This window comes from Simochromis diagramma, unplaced genomic scaffold, assembly GCF_900408965.1.
Source record: "Simochromis diagramma unplaced genomic scaffold, fSimDia1.1 OVJJ01000672.1, whole genome shotgun sequence".
Taxonomy (NCBI): Eukaryota; Metazoa; Chordata; class Actinopteri; order Cichliformes; family Cichlidae; genus Simochromis; species Simochromis diagramma.
Window position 1 is genome coordinate 422384 of NW_024387215.1, and position 16401 is coordinate 438784.

The 16401-nt window shown below is 41.8% G+C and overlaps 1 protein-coding gene across 1 annotated transcript; it reads left to right on the forward strand.

The window, feature by feature from the left end:
- The first annotated feature begins 4428 nt into the window (after nt 1-4428).
- Nucleotides 4429-10522, forward strand: LOC120746495 (butyrophilin subfamily 2 member A2-like). The gene is made up of 6 exons (XM_040051911.1): nt 4429-4624; nt 8788-8935; nt 9177-9518; nt 9799-10086; nt 10189-10313; nt 10412-10522. Exons 2-6 carry the CDS (start codon nt 8827-8829, stop codon nt 10520-10522), a joined length of 975 nt encoding a protein of 324 aa, XP_039907845.1. The 5' UTR covers nt 4429-4624; nt 8788-8826.
- The last annotated feature ends 5879 nt before the right edge of the window (nt 10523-16401 follow it).

Consider the following 16401-nt stretch of genomic DNA (forward strand, 5'->3'; position numbering starts at 1 on the left):
GATAAATTCAACATTTGATAACAAAACTCTGTTAAGTTTTTCCTGCTTTAACAACAATGGGAGATACAGGCGCATGTATAGTGTGTGCTATAGTGTAAGCTGTTCTTCATTGCATGTATGTGCATTAGTACACTTGCATGCAGGGCCTGTAGGCCTGTCTCACTCAAAAGGGTTTGAGTAAACTTTCTTAACAGCTGCCTTTCTCTCACGTGTGTTAAGAAAGGCAAATGTGCTTGTAGCAGTTGTGAGATTATTATGCTGTTATATGTTACATTATACCTGTAATCAAAATGAGTGAATCATGATACTGCTGTAGGCCACATCATACTTCTTGTGTAATCAGTATGTAGTTGTAGTTTGCATCATACTTTTGAGTTAAAAGAATGTGAAAATCATTAGATGTATTAGATAGGTTTGTATCATATGCTGCTGATTTTCTGTGAGTGAGTTACACTGTTTCATGACATTTCATATTGCTGAGCTATGAAGAGAATATTGTGTTCAGAGAGTCAGGGACCCTTTTTTTTTTCCCTGATAGTAGAGACAACAGAGCACATTGGGAGCTCCACCCCCACCTTTTGTTGAAAGCAGAAAAACAGGGAGCCAAGGTCATAACTCATGCTCACTGACAGTTAGAAAGGATGTGAATGCTTAGTTTTGTGGCTGTGGCGCATTTGGTATGGCTTCTTTTCTTTTGTTCAGTAGCTTTCTGCCTTCACCTGAGAGGGTGTGCCCTAGGTATGTGCCTTCAGGTCTCCATAATTAGAGTTTATTTAAAGATACCTTGTGGTCCTAACTCAGCCAAGTGGCGTAACATAGCCATAGTATTTTGCTTACACTCTTCCTCTTCACCACTTAAACAAAACATCACTTTTTGTTTTATTATTATTATTATTATTATTATAAAAATTACATTTTCCTTTCTCAAAAAACAGAAAATGAAATTGTAGTTGTTTATGGCTGAGAAGCACAAAACCTCCTTTTTTTCCCTTTTTTTTGTTTAGCTTTCAAGACAAGAAACTAAGTTTTAACTCTTCTACCTTGTCACCTAAAACAAAGCAGACAACCCAGCTCTCAGCTGGCTCTGAACTTATCATTATCAAGGTCGCATGGTGAGAGCTACTTCAGAAGTCACAGTGCTCCTCACTCAAGCAACACGTCAAAAACAAAAACAAAAAGCAAAAAACTCAGCACACTACACAGAGAACAACAGTCAAGACACAACTGAAGATGCTGTTCTTCTTTGTTCTCCTTGAACTTTAGAATAAACTTCATCTGCATTAGTAAATCATATGCCTAATCATTATATGTCACTGTGATCCACGAGTGTGATCACAAAGTTACTTATTTTTCAAAACAAAACAAAAAAACAAAAACAAATTGCTGATGGCATGAACGCTTTACACACATGAGTCAGGATGCAAAAAAGGCTGCTGCCAAAAACAAATCAGAAGTATGAGGGGAAAAAACTGAGCTCACAGACAGCTGCATGTTTGAGCTCTCATGCAGCTCCTGCTCTAGAAAACGTGTTACTTGCTCATCAGCTTAGCAGTTAGCATATTTAATTCAGCTTCTCACTCTTGTAGCTTTAGCTTTAGCTTATTAGTTGTTAGTATAGGTGTGCTCTATATCTCAATAATGTCTCATCCAGGATGACAGGTTTTCAAGCAGGTCAAGTGTCTCTATGCACTTAATTAGTTTAGATATTCTCTTTATTTTCTTCGTCTCATATATCATTGTACTGAATTTGAGCAACCTTAAGCTCGATGCAGACTATTTCTAACAATTATCCACCTCACATCATAACTGACTGAGGTGCCTCTTCATATTAATATTATTTCATTATTAATGCTATTATTTTTATATAACAGCAATGGTATATTACAATATTTTATCTATTTTTTATTTTGTATCCACCAAGGGCTGCGGGTGATCTGCAGTTTCACCCTTTTGCAAGCTGGAGACGTTTTCCACACTTTCCTTGGCTGAACAATGACACAACCTTAATATACCTTATGCATCTCTCTATTTCATTTAATGTGTGTTTGTGTGAATTATCTGCTTTCATTCATTCTATTCATTCTGGGCATGGTCTTCATGCTAACTATGTTTCATTGTTAATACCAGTTTACAGGTTTTTATCCTTGTTATTATTAGTTTGAATACATTACAGTTAAGCTCTAATGTAATTAAGCCTTTGGTTTATTTAACTTTATTCCTCTTGTATTTATATGTATTCAGTCGAGTTTGTTTCCAGCCCTTTTTAAACTTCTACTTTGATCTCTAATTTTTCACTTGGTGAGGGATTATTACGTTCTTCCTGATCTGAACTGCTGTCTTCACCTGAGCTACTATCCTGTTCTGAGTCTCTGTCTTCTTTGTTTGTTAATGCTTTTATTCTTTTTTGCCTGTCTGCCTCTCCCTTTCATCTGTCTGGGTGCTGGCAGCCACAGTGGTTGCAGCTAGTCATGTCTGTGTCGGGCATTCTCTGTGTCTTACAGTCACGTGCAAGGTGTCCCTTTTCCCCACACTCCCAGCATGTAGTGCTAAAGCCACTGTTTGGTGTGTGTCTAAACCTGCCTCTACCTCTTGCTCTTCCACTCTGCATTCCTCTCCCCTTCTTTTGGATTAGTCCTGCTCCGGCTTGTTGTTTTTCTAACCATTCCTCATCAGGTGTTAATTTTGCTTGTTTATTCCCCCATTTTCAAAGATTTTGCTGGACCGTCGCTGGCATGCTTGACTTCAGAGTGGTTTACTGATACGGCCTTCAACTTCACCCTAACGGTGAAGCGGTATCAGTTTTATGAGATGAAACTCAACCGTTCTCCTTTGTCACCAGTACGTGAGCCTCAGCAAAGAAAACAAAATGGAAGTAGTTCAGCAGCGTATTGTGCTGTAAAATCAACTTACTTCCAAACACATACACACACATAGACATTTGCGAGCTAATTTGTCACAAAGTATTTTATGGCTACTTCTAAAACTAGTCTAAACTTAGTTCTTTTGGGCAAACTTAACCTATTTTATCTCAGTTCCTTTTGGCCTTTTGGGCGAACTTAACCTATTTTATCACCTTATTTCACGTGTTTCTTAAAACCTTCTCGGTGGTTTTATACATCAAAATAGTGTTTCTCACCCTCAGACGTCTCACTGGTGGTTCGGATCGCCAGACTGAATCCCACCGCCGTGGACCAGACTATAAACACCGGCCCGGACCCAAATTTACGTCGCGGGGCTTTCGTCCTCGTTTAAGAGGGCTGTCAACAGACTTCAGTGCTGGCTTCCCACGGCGTCAGGAATCAGTCCTGCCAGATCCTGGAACAGAGTCACAGATAACAGTTCTGATGTTTCTGCCCCGGCTACGAAGGACCAAAATAATTGTCAAGAGATTTATTCTAAAAGACACTTCTTCAGCTGAGAGTCAGAGAGTAGAAAGACACACGCTGCAGATTTTACTTGCAAGGGCGCTCACAGAGCGCTCACATCAGAGTGGGGGCCCTGTGAAGTGTTTGCTCTCTTCTTGCACTTGTCTTTATTTATACACAAGAAAAATGAAAACATTTGTTCAGTGGAATGTTGATACGTGAGCATGTGCGTATGTGATTGTGTGTGTGTGTGTGTGTGTGTGTGTGTGTGTGTGTGTGTGTGCGTGTGTGTGTGTGCGAGGTCAGAACTGCTTGTTCAACTTCCCACTATCGCTGTGGGAAGATTCAGATAAAAATATCAGAAGACGTTTTATAAAGAACAATCAGTTCTAAGCAAGGAAAAGGTCATCATGCAGGATTCTATCACATGTAAACTTATATCATTAAAAGCTTATACTGACTACAGTACAATTTTCCATTGACAATTAACCTTATGAACAAAATAAAGTTCAACATCAGTAACATAGCACCCACCCAGCTGTATAGAAACTCCGTCATGCTAGCTAGCACGCAGTACGAAGAAGTCAGCGTAAGGAAAATAAACTCCACCTAAACTTGGTTTATATCTGACAAAGATAGACTGCAGGTTATAACTTCTTAACTGAAGTTCAGTCCACCTGACACTCAGGCCGGCAGTCTCTCTTCCTCCTGCATCCCCTTTCCCTCATCCACCTGCTGGCCTCCACCACTTGCTAATGTTACTGAATCTGTGGAAGCTCCGCGATAGCCACCACACGAAGTAACAAATAACGACCCTAAATCCCAGTAACGACTAACGCGTTCCTGATTTTGCCATAATAACTAGTTACCGTGCTCGTTACCACAATAATAACGTAGTTACTAAAACGTGTGACTTAATAACGCGTTAGTCCCAACACTGGTTGTGTTTACAGACAGAATGAAATGAAAATACTACCAACAACATGAGCTCCTTGTTGAAGGTAATAACAAACTGATGAAACTATTTTGTGCTTTGGTTTACACGTGATTTACACAAGTGAACCTGTCCCTGTGTTCATAGTGCTCACTGTTCACCTGATGAATAGACCAAGGAATTATAGAAGGTGATCAGACTGGATTGTCTGGTTTTCAGTGACTCATTAATTCTTGTCTCAGTTCCTGCTCGTCTCCAGTAAGTCACTTCACTTTGACAGCGACAGTTTGGATCACTGTGTCGGAATCTGGGGTCTTTATCTGTGGTAAGTCTATTTTTTTATTTGTTTGTTTTGTTTTTCATTTGTTTTGAGTAAGAGAACAAACAATCAAGAACACAAAACACTAAAAATAAATTTCAAAATTAAAGCTCATAGTCTAAGCTGATCTGTGTTTCTGGTGAGTGTTTGATGGGTCACCTCCAGCCTTGGCTGAGCCTTTGTGCTTTTCTTTAATGTATTTGCCAAATAGAGATAAAATACAGAGCTGACTGCAGCAGCTCAAGAGCTGGAGAAAGGAAAAACGAGATTGAAGAATGTCTACAGAAAACTGAAGGACTTTCAAAGCTATCAAATGAAGGGATTCGAATAATAACAGCTGAGGATAAACAAGTGAAGACAATAAAGAGACTGAAAGATAAGAAGCAGGGAAACACAGGCACTCAGAGAGTAGCGCAGGTAGATTCCAGGAAATCTAAGATAAGGCGAATTTTCTGTTCAGCCAGAAAGACATGCCAATATCCTCCCAGCAACCAGTCTATTCATTTATGCCCTCCATAATGGGCATTTCTTGATCTATACCTTTTAAATTATTTAAGCTACCCTACTAAGTCCTGATGTACGAAATAGAGAACATCCTGGGCTTTCCATTGATATTGTCACGGTCTGGCTGGCAGACCGTGGGGAGACGGGGAAATAGGACCCAAACGCCGGACTCTTCAGTGCAACAGTGTTTATTTACAAGGTGGTGAAGTAAACAACAATAAATCCACAGTTTCCCAGACTCCCGTGTAGTGTCTTCTTCCCAAAACTCCCTGTGTAATGCTCTCTGCCCCAGTGTCCCTGCACTCCCCGTGCTCACTGCTCCGTCTCGTCCCACACTCCTCCTGAGGGGAAAACAATAGAGGCAGCCGTTACAACTTATCCCAGCAGGCAGGCATACACTCACACTTGACTTGACTTGACTGTGCTGTGCTAGAAGACTGACGTGAAGTCAAACGCAATAATCCAGCGTCGGTGGAAGCTCCATCGCTCATCTAAATAGCTCCCCCGACGAGCCCAGATGAGGAGCAGGTGTGCGGCCAGGACTTCGGGTGTGGCCAGCCCTCAAGTTAGGCCACGCCCCCAGGGCTGAAGGTGCCTGTAACTTGGCCACAGCAGAAAGGCAATACACACACACACATACCTGCCTACATACAGATGTGCCAAGGGGCAGTGCAGACAACACACCAAATAATAATAATAATAATAATAATGATAACAACAACAACAACAACAACAACAGTCATAGTCCCCACTGCCCACGGACCCCGAGTCCCCAGAGTCGGGTCCGTGACAGATATCCTGTGTTTGGGTGGTTTCTTTTAGCTGCAACGAGGCAGGAAGTCACATGAAGTTAAATGGGAATATTAATTTTCTTTTAGTTCTCAAGATGATATGTCTAAAACTGTGATCAAAAAAATAAATAAATAACCAGGGTGTTGAGGTTAAACAGACTCGAATACAGTGTAAAGTAGTAGCAGATCCTAAATAAATATTTATTTACAGAGCTTGCCTATAAAAGCTAAAAAATGATCTTCTGTGTTATTTATAAATACCTCTATTGCGAATAACGGTCTTAAATCTAACCATTGTCATTGCACTGAGCCTGTGACCCAGTGTTCATGCATTTTCAGGTTTAAATTATCCTCTGGGATTTAGTCCCTAAAAGGTTGATTCTGTTTATCTGGATGTAGCGTTTACAGTGGGAGAAATGTTTCCTCAATCTTCCACTTTCATGAGTGACTTAGATCAGAAGCTAATTTTTCCCATAGAGATTGTAACAACTATTCTGCGACCAGACCTCATCCTTTGGTCTAACTCCTGAAAACTTGCTTACGTCGCTGAGCTGATGGTACCATTGGAGGATGCAATTAGGAAGCATTCGAGTGTAAGAAACTGCAGTATGCATACTTGGTAGCTGAGGCAGAGGACAGAGGTTGGAAGATCAAGGTCTGCCCAGTGGAAGTGGGGTGCAGGGGCTTTGTTGCCAGTACAACAGCAAAACTACTTAGAGAGACTGGAATCAGAGGACAGGCACAAAGGTAGGCTATAAGAGAATTAAATAACACTGCTGAGAAGACCAGTTACTGGCTATGACTAAAGAGGGCTGACATCACTCGGGCAGCTAAGGTAGTCAGCTAACTGTGAGACACATGCCGAGGATTAATTGACCCATGGTGGGCCTGCCTCAGTAGAGGGCGTCAAAAGGGTAGAATATCTAACACTAGAAAATTTACTGGTTGACTGATACAACTCTCTCAGGGATTCCTGGGGGCTGTGCAGTTAACCTGATGGTAGTGAAACCTAGGGATGGGGATCGTTTAGGTTTTATCCGATACCGGTGCCAAACTGGTACTTTTGAAATGGTGCCGGTGCTTAAACAGTGCTCGAACTGGTGCTTATAGAATGGAGAACACACACTTTGTCCAAAAACCTCTCATGTTCAGCTGTTTTATTGTAAAAAGATAACAATGTTAGCCTTTTCTGCAGCTATAGGGCATATATGGTATCACTCTTGGCTGGAAGCAGTGCTTAATCAATGGAAAAAACACAAACTTTGTCCAAAAACCTCTCATGTTTAGCTGTTTTCCACTTTTCTTTGGTCATTTTGGGTGAAGGTAGTGTCTGCCATCAAACAAGACGACAGCCGCATGTAACTATGTGTTACATGCGTGTTTGCTAGTTCACCTTACGTGCATTAATTTAATAACATAAAAAATATATATATGTTACTCTTCTCCCATCCCCCTCTTTTTCCCTTTTCTGGGAGGCAGTGGGGAAGTAGAGCGTACAGTTCGATCCAGCGAGGAGGTGTGGGATACCAGATCAGGGGCCCCCTTCTGGCACAGAAATAACAGTTTAACATGAATCAGTGACACTGATCAACCCTGGCAATGCCTCCTTGGATGAGGATGTTTACTGTAAATGGCAAAACACCCAATGAATGCATTGGGTAAAAGGATTGTAAGGATTGTAACATCTCCTTTTACTGAATCAAGTAACTTCTTCAGTCTCCTCCTTTATTTGTGATTTAGTATTGTTCATGGTTCAGTTTCCTTGTTTTTCCATGTCTCTCGTACATGTCTCCCAGTTACTGTTAAACTTGCATGTCTTGAGTCTCTGTCTGTTTCCTGTTTTATTTTGACAGTTCCAAGTCCTGTGTTCAGTGTTTCCAGTTTGCTTCCTCCTTGTCTCAATCCTTGTCAGATTTGTTCCAGCTGTGTTTTCATCCTGTGTCTCATTCCATTGCACTGGATTATCAGGCGCACTGTCGATTTTTGCGAAAATTCAAGGATTTTAAGTGTGTCTTAGGGTGCAGAAAATAAGGTAGTGTTGTAGTTTTTACAATGAAATTAAGCTCCTTCTTCATGTTGTTCTTATGAGTATTGAGTCCTGTTTTGGGGTCCTAATCCTGCCTTGCACAGCACATTTACATGACAACCTCACTGTTACAACATCTGCCATAAAATCCTCAAAAACACAGACACATATATGGAAAAAAAACATAGGTTTTGTCAGTTTTTTCATAGATAAGTAATGATTCAAATGTTTAAACTGGCATTTAAAGCGTTCAAACCTTGAAAATTATTTAATGTTTGATCATTTTGAAAAGCGCTCAAGTTGGTTATTTTTGGGGAAAAGGACAGAAAAAATATTGCTGTATTAGGATTTTATGGCAGATATTGTCAGTGTATATTTTTGTCTACAAAGGTGTTGCAACGGTGCAAAATTTGAGGAGGACATAAGGGCTAAATCAGATATTTTTGTGTCCTTTTATTTGTCTAACAAAAATGTGATAATATAAACTGTAACTGCCCACCAGAGACTAAAGACTCTCTGGCCTTAAGTACGAATTGCCTGGGTGCCTCCTCTTTGTGGAGAAATAGCTCTACACAGAGGTGGTACATAAGGCTGGAAAGAGGGTAGGATGCCCACAAAGGCAAAAGAGCCAGTAAACTCTAAATGCTCTGATATGCCATATCAAACAAGCCTCATTAAACAAGGGACAGATTGTCCTTTATCAATGATTAACAGATAAGGTTCTTCTGTAGTTGCCCCAGTTGCCTCAAGATGCTTTATATGTCTACAATTGTGATGTGAAAAGCTAAATCATAATTGTTTATAGTGGTTATTTGTATGAATAATGTTCAATTTTCTGTGCCTTCTAGGATTTTTTCCCATATTTTTCACTTCAGTCTACATCTACAATGTTTTGCCTGAAGGATGGACGATGCTGTAAAATGCCACTTGGGGCCATCTGTGTCTTCCTTTTTCATCACTTTATTTTTTTCTTTCACTTAGCACAGTTTTGTGGAGGTAAATAAGTCTTATCGTTATGGAGTTACACAAATTATGCAACACATCTAAGTCTATTGACTACACAAATATTTCTGTTATTGATTAAATGTCAGTCATTTAATTTATGCCACAGGCTAAAACAGCAAATGTAAAACACCTGGGCTTCTGAACCTCGGTTTAAAATAATCTAATCAGAAACTAATAAAACAATGTTTGGTAACTTTCTCAAAAATGACAAGTATTTGTAATCTTCCTTTAGGTGTGTCTCAGGTGGTTGGTCCATCTGACCCAGTTGTGGCAATAGTTGGTGATGACACTGTGTTACCATGCCATCTGGATCCTGCTGTGAATGCTGCTGATATGACAGTAGAGTGGACACGATCTGACCTCACACCTAAATTTGTGCATGTTTGGCGTGACGGCGTGGAGCTCGTGAATAAAAAAAATGAAGCCTACATGGAAAGAACATCCCTACCCATTAACAACCTGAAGCTCGGAGACATTTCACTAAAACTCTCCAAAGTGAAACTGTCAGATAGGGGATCATACAAATGCTTCAGTCCTGCGCTTAGTGGACAAGCTAATGTTGAGCTTGTTGTTGGTAAGTGGAGATATAGTCTTTTGTACAGAAAGCTCAAAATTATATCTGATGTTGGAAATCATCAGTCAATATTTAGTTTAGAAAAAAACAAACATTGTTAGTAGTAAAAAATCATAAGGGTAAAAAATACAGAATAGTAGAATAGTGTTTTTCATGTCACTGTTAAATGGTTTAAATACAGTTGGTGTACAAGTATTCAGTGCATTTGCAATAAATTTACTGGCCCTTTAGTGTTGCTACTAGTTATAGTGACCAATGTGTTTTCCCTTTTCAAAATTAGGTGTAGTTTCATCACTTACCATCACTGTAATGAGGAACAGTGAGGACAGCAGTAAAGTGGTGTTACAGTGTGAGTCTGCAGGCTGGTATCCAGAGCCTGAGCTGCTGTGGTTGGACGGTGAGGGAAACCTCCTCTCTGCTGGACCTACAGAGACCCTCAGAGGTCCTGATGACCTCTATACTGTCAGCAGCAGAGTGACTGTGGAGAAGAGACACAGCAACAACATCACCTGCAGAGTCCAACAGAGGAACACCAACCAGAGCAGAGAGACACACATACATGTTCCAGGTAGAAAAACAAAGAAACAAAGTATTTAGTTATAGTTTTATGTATTTTTTGTGTAAAATTGCTGCAGCCTACATGTTGATATCCTGTGTGTTCTCATTCCAGGTGATTTATTTAACCCCTCATGTAGTTCTGCTGCTCACATCACCATTGCTGCTGTTGTGACAGTCTTGCTAATTCTTGCAGTTGTCTTAGTTGTGTGGAAATATCGTTCTAAACGCCGAGGTACAGTATCTTGTTGTAAAAAGTGACAAAAAAAATATTTTCTTAAAAAAATTATAGGATAATAGATTTCTGTGAATTTAAATGAGTTTCTTTTGTACAACAGGAAGAAACTTCACAAGAACGTCCTCTGATCACAGATCACTTCAGCTCGACACTGAGGAGAAAGGAGAAACAAAGCATCTCACCAAAGACAGTGTTGACACTGGTGACATAAATACAAAACAAGAAAATCTTGAGGCTCAAAAAGAAAAACAAGCATTAGACAAATTTCATTTGTTAACGGCGGTTAACTTATTAATGAATCATAAATTTAATTTAGAAAAAGATATTGATGAACTTACTTCCGAAGTGCGGGAGCTAGAGAAACAGCAAGATAAAAATCAGAGTCAACTGGTAACAAATATGCAACCAACAGAACAAAATAATATACAGTCTGCAAAAATAAATCAAGATGAGGAAACAAAAATTATTTTTCGTTCAATGAAGCAAGCTCTTGATAAAAAAATACACGAAAACGAATCAGTAGTGTATGCGGTTCAGGTAATGACAAAGAAGAAGGAAGAATTAGACAAGACTTTAGAAACAATTCTTGAACAGTTGGAGAAAATAAAGAACAGAAATGAAGTTCAAATGTAACTCCAATCAGACAGACCAGAGGCATAAAAGTAAAGCCTAAAACAGTCACATTATTCATTTAATGATTGATTGATTCATTTAAACATTGACATAACCACTACAGGAAAGAGTTCATAGATAAAACAACACCAACAGCAGCAGCTGAAGTAAAGAGAAGATAACTTTTATTTCTTCCACAGAAGAGACCCTGTCATCACCAGATAAACACAGTAGAAGGCATTGGTTGAGTTGCCCCACTCACACAATGTTTAATTATACCTCAGTGACCTCTAGTGGCCATAAGATTTATGACAACAGTATATGAGTAGATACCGATGCAAGATAGAGTTGTCTGTGTCAAGGAAATGGCATTTTTGTGTGGCTTTTTTCTTTTCTTACTGGTAATGACAACCCAACACTGGTGATGACCTTAATATAAACTGAATATTAGTGAATTTTGGTGCCATGTACCAGTTCATACATTCACATTCTACATCACAGTTTCCAAATCTATTTGTTATCTGATTGCTTTCTGTCTTTAATTTTGTCTTTCTAAAGCTAAAGAAAAAAACTTTTCACAAAGGTTGTGTCAAAATTGTCAAATAAGACATTAAAACGTGTAAAATAAGTTAGTACCGTGACAGCAGAATTCACATTATCAGCAGAATGTACTACTTAATATACCATCACTATTAAATGCACCAGAAATTTAAAGATAGTTATGATCTGTCACATGATGTCATGTTTTTAAGCCTGGTGTGTGTGTGTGTGTGTGGTTACAAGTGAAACTATCATTACCAGTCAGTGTATTAATAGCTCTTCATATCAGCAGCATCTTCTAGTTGACAGTAAAAGATTAAAAAAAAGTGGTTGAACTGTTATGCTGAATGGATATCTCTTAATAAACAAACTCTGATGAAAAGAGTAATCATCACATGAGCCAATTTCCAGTTCAGCTTATTTCCAGGTAATAGCTACTTCAATACATGGTGGCTATATAAAATACTGTAAATGTACACAGTGATGTCTTTAAAAAGTTACCGTCTTCAACTGTTTCGTAATACATTTACTGCAAGCTGAAAGTTGTACATAGTAGGCACAAGTACCCAGCTGATACTTTACAAGTCATCTTGGAGGATGTCTTTACTGTACAGTTCTTAAACATTGCAAGGTGACAGATGTGGTAGAAAGAAAAAAACACATCAAGTCTCTCCATTAACCTGATGTTTCAGTGCTTAGATCTTCATTGGACGAGACAGATGAGGTGACTTGGATATCTAATGATCTTAATTTCATTTTTCCCCTAAAATGCAACAGTTGTCAAAAAAGGTTATTTCACAGATAAAACAGTACTTCTCCGTCCATCAGCCTAAGCTCTTCTTTCGACTATTCCCTTTGAGATTTGCCACAGTGGATTACTGATCTCCATCTCACCCTGTGCCTAGCTTCCTCTTCCATCACACCAGCACAGAAAATACATAGAAACACAGAAAAATGTGTTTTTATGAATGTGTTTGTTAAAAGGGGGAATGAAACATGGTGTATAGAGTCCATTTACTTTTCACCATCTTCAAATCATAAAACATGTCTCACTACTAGCTTGGAGTACTAAATGTTGGCCTTTAACAATGATTATCCACCTGTACTGCTAAAGAAATATTTGTGTCCTTTACGTTCTTTGGTGACTAAACAAAGGAGGTTTGTGATGTTGATGTTATCGCATTCATTTTGCATGCAAAAGTTTCCTGATTTGAAACCAGGAGGAGAAAAAATACAACTTGGAGTACTTCTAGTGCTGGTCACAATGCTGAAGAAATAGCTCTGTTGTGTGAGGAAAGAATTCTGAGATTAAATACCTTACTATGTCAATTCACTATAGCAGCAATAAATAATTATATTAACCACAAATGAGTTGTTAGGCCAGTGTTTTTAATAAGAGTCCACACCAAACATATTACAAAAAAATAGAAATGAATCAATTATATATATATATAAAAAAAAAACACCCAGCACGCCCCTGCGGGCGGTTTATCCTTCAAGCTCGGGTCCTCTACCAGAGGCCTGGGAGCTTGAGGGTCCTGCGCAGTATCTTAGCTGTTCCCAGGACTGCGCTCTTCTGGACAGAGATCTCCGATGTTATTCCCGGGATCTGCTGGAGCCACTCGCCTAGCTTGGGAGTCACCGCACCTAGTGCTCCGATTACCACGGGGACCACCGTTACCTTCACCCTCCACATCCTCTCGAGCTCTTCTCTGAGCCCTTGGTATTTCTCCAGCTTCTCGTGTTCCTTCTTCCTGATATTGCTGTCATTCGGAACCGCTACATCGATCACTACGGCCGTCTTCTTCTGTTTGTCTACCACCACTATGTCCGGTTGGTTAGCCACCACCATTTTGTCCGTCTGTATCTGGAAGTCCCACAGGATCTTAGCTCGGTCATTCTCCACCACCCTTGGGGGCATCTCCCATTTTGACCTCGGGACTTCCAGGTTATACTCGGCACAGATGTTCCTGTACACTATGCCGGCCACTTGGTTGTGGCGTTCCATGTATGCCTTGCCTGCTAGCATCTTGCACCCTGCTGTTATGTGCTGGATTGTCTCTGGGGCATCTTTACACAGCCTGCACCTGGGGTCTTGCCTGGTGTGATAGACCCCAGCCTCTATGGATCTTGTGCTCAGAGCTTGTTCTTGTGCTGCCATGATGAGTGCCTCTGTGCTGTCTTTCAGTCCAGCTTTGTCCAGCCACTGGTAGGATTTCTGGATATCAGCCACCCCCTCTATCTGCCGGTGGTACATACCGTGCAGGGGCCTGTCCTTCCATGATGGTTCCTCGTCTCCCTCCTCTTTCTTGGGTTTCTGCTGCCTGAGGTATTCACTGAGCACTCGGTCAGTTGGGGCCATCTTCCCAATGTATTCTTGGATGTTTGTTGTCTCATCCTGGACTGTGGTGCTGACACTCACCAGTCCCCGGCCCCCTTCCTTCCGCTTAGCGTACAGCCTCAGGGTGCTGGACTTGGGGTGAAACCCTCCATGCATGGTAAGGAGCTTTCTTGTCTTTATGTCAGTGGCTTCTATCTCCTCCTTTGGCCAGCCTATTACCCCAGCAGGGTACCTGATCACGGGCAGGGCGTACGTGTTGATGGCCCGGATCTTGTTCTTACCATTCAGCTGACTCCTGAGGACTTGCCTGACCCTCTGCAGGTACTTGGTGGTTGCAGCTTTTCTAGCGGCCTCTTCATGGTTCCCATTTGCCTGCGGGATCCCCAGGTACTTGTAACTGTCCTCTATGTCTGCAATGTTGCCTTCTGGTAGTTCAATCCCCTCAGTTTTGACTACCTTCCCTCTCTTTGTTACCATCCGACTACACTTCTCCAGTCCGAACGACATTCCAATGTCATTGCTGTATAGCCTGGTAGTGTGGATCAGTGAATCGATGTCTCGTTCACTCTTGGCATACAGCTTGATGTCATCCATGTACAGGAGGTGGCTGACAACTGCTCCGTTCCGTAGTCGGTATCCGTAGCCAGTCTTGTTAATGATCTCACTGAGGGGGTTCAGGCCTATGCAGAACAGCAGTGGGGACAGAGCATCTCCTTGGTAGATCCCGCACTTGATGGTGACTTGTGCTATGGGCTTGGAGTTGGCCTCTAGTGTTGTACGCCACATCCCCATTGAGTTCCTGATGAAGGCTCTTAGGGTCCCATTGATCTTGTACAATTCTAGGCATTCCAGTATCCAGCTGTGGGGCATTGAGTCATAGGCCTTCTTGTAATCAATCCAGGCAGTGCACAGGTTGGTCAGTCTGGTCTTGCAGTCTCGGCTGACTGTTCTGTCTACCAGTAGCTGGTGTTTTGCGCCTCTGGTATTCTTGCCAATTCCTTTCTGTGTCCCGCTCATGTATTGACCCATGTGCCTGTTCATCTTAGCCGATATGATGCCTGACAGGAGCTTCCACGTGGTGCTGAGGCAGGTTATTGGTCGGTAGTTGGAGGGGACCGGTCCCTTCTTGGAGTCCTTGGGGATCAGGACCGTCCGACCTTCGGTTAGCCATTCCGGGTGTCTCTCGTTAACTAGCAGCTGGTTCATTTGTGCTGCCAGACGCTCGTGGAGTGCAGTCAGCTTCTTTAGCCAGTAGGCGTGAACCATGTCGGGCCCTGGTGCTGTCCAACTCTTCATACTGGAGACCCTTTCTTGGATATCTGCCACTGTGATGGTTACTGGACCCTGTTCAGGGAGGTCGCTGTGGTCTGCCCTCAGATCCACTAGCCACTGAGCATTGCCGTTATGGGTTGCGTCCTTCTCCCATATGCTCTTCCAGTATTGCTCCGTCTCCAGCCTTGGTGGTGCTGTTCTCTTATTATTGTTCCCTTGCCACTGAGAGTACACCTTTGCTGGTTCTGTGGAGAACAGCTGGTTTATTCTCCTGCCTTCTATCTCTCTGGTGTACCTCCTCAAGCGGCTGGCCAAGGCTATGAGTCTTTGCTTGGCAGTTTCCAAGGCCTCAGGTATGGACAGCTTGCTGTATTTCTTATGCACCTTCTTTGTCGCACCTTTCTGCAACTCCGTTAGTTGGCTAACCTCCCTCCGTGCTACTTTGATCTTGCCCTCTAGCCTCCTTCTCCATGGAGGGTACTGCCCCTTGTGGCTGTTCAACTTGTAGCCAAGCATCTCACTGATCACTGCTGCCGTATTGTAGATCAGCTTGTTAGTGTCTGTAATCGTGGTTGTAGGTATTGTCCGTAGTGCTGCATTAACATCATCTAGCAGACCTTCTGAGGGTACTTCACGTAATCTTGGTAACCGGCTACGGGGGATCCAGGTTTCAAGCTTGGCCATTATCCTATTTTTCAGGTCAGTTCCTCTCGCACTCAACGGTCCTTCTCCTATCGCACTTGGGGCTATGTACCCAATCTCGGGTGGGGGTGATGATATCTCCCCCCTGACCTGGCGTCCTGACTCCTCCTTGCCGTAGCATTTGTGTTGTACCTCGTCAATCTCTAGCTGTGAGAGCAGTCCCTTCTTTCGAATGTTGGAACACTGAGCTACTAGTTGTTTCGCCGTCATTGTGGATGTTGGGTATCGAAGAATCCATAGGTCCATCATCCTATTCATATATAGCAGCTGGATAGCGTAGTGGTTAGACTACACGCCTTTGGAGCAGAGGATCGCAAGTTCGATTCCTGCCTGGGGCGTCTGTATCCAGTAAGGGTCCTAAGGCTAGACCCCCTATGCTAAGCGAGCCTACCGCAGACATGAGCGAGACAGATAAATATGAAGGCATGCCGGCTCGGACGTCGCCCGGTTCAACAAGGTCCGCGTCAGGTGTTGAGGAACCAGGGCACCCTGACGAAAAGTGGGCTACTGGAACAAGAAGGCATCGGTGGGCAAGAGACGAAAACAGGGCGTTGTTGGAATGCTACTACGCAAGTAACCCCAGCGGAAGGGGCTACATGAATAGGAATATATATATATATATA

Bases quoted from the DNA above. Each gene is read 5' to 3' on its own strand.
- LOC120746495 (XM_040051911.1), top strand. From the start codon at position 8,827: ATGTTTTGCCTGAAGGATGGACGATGCTGTAAAATGCCACTTGGGGCC. The intron at 8,936-9,176 runs GTAAATAAGTCT...ATCTTCCTTTAG, and splicing joins CTTAGCACAGTTTTGTGGAG to GTGTGTCTCAGGTGGTTGGT. The intron at 10,314-10,411 runs GTATCTTGTTGT...TTTGTACAACAG, and splicing joins GTTCTAAACGCCGAGGTACA to GAAGAAACTTCACAAGAACG.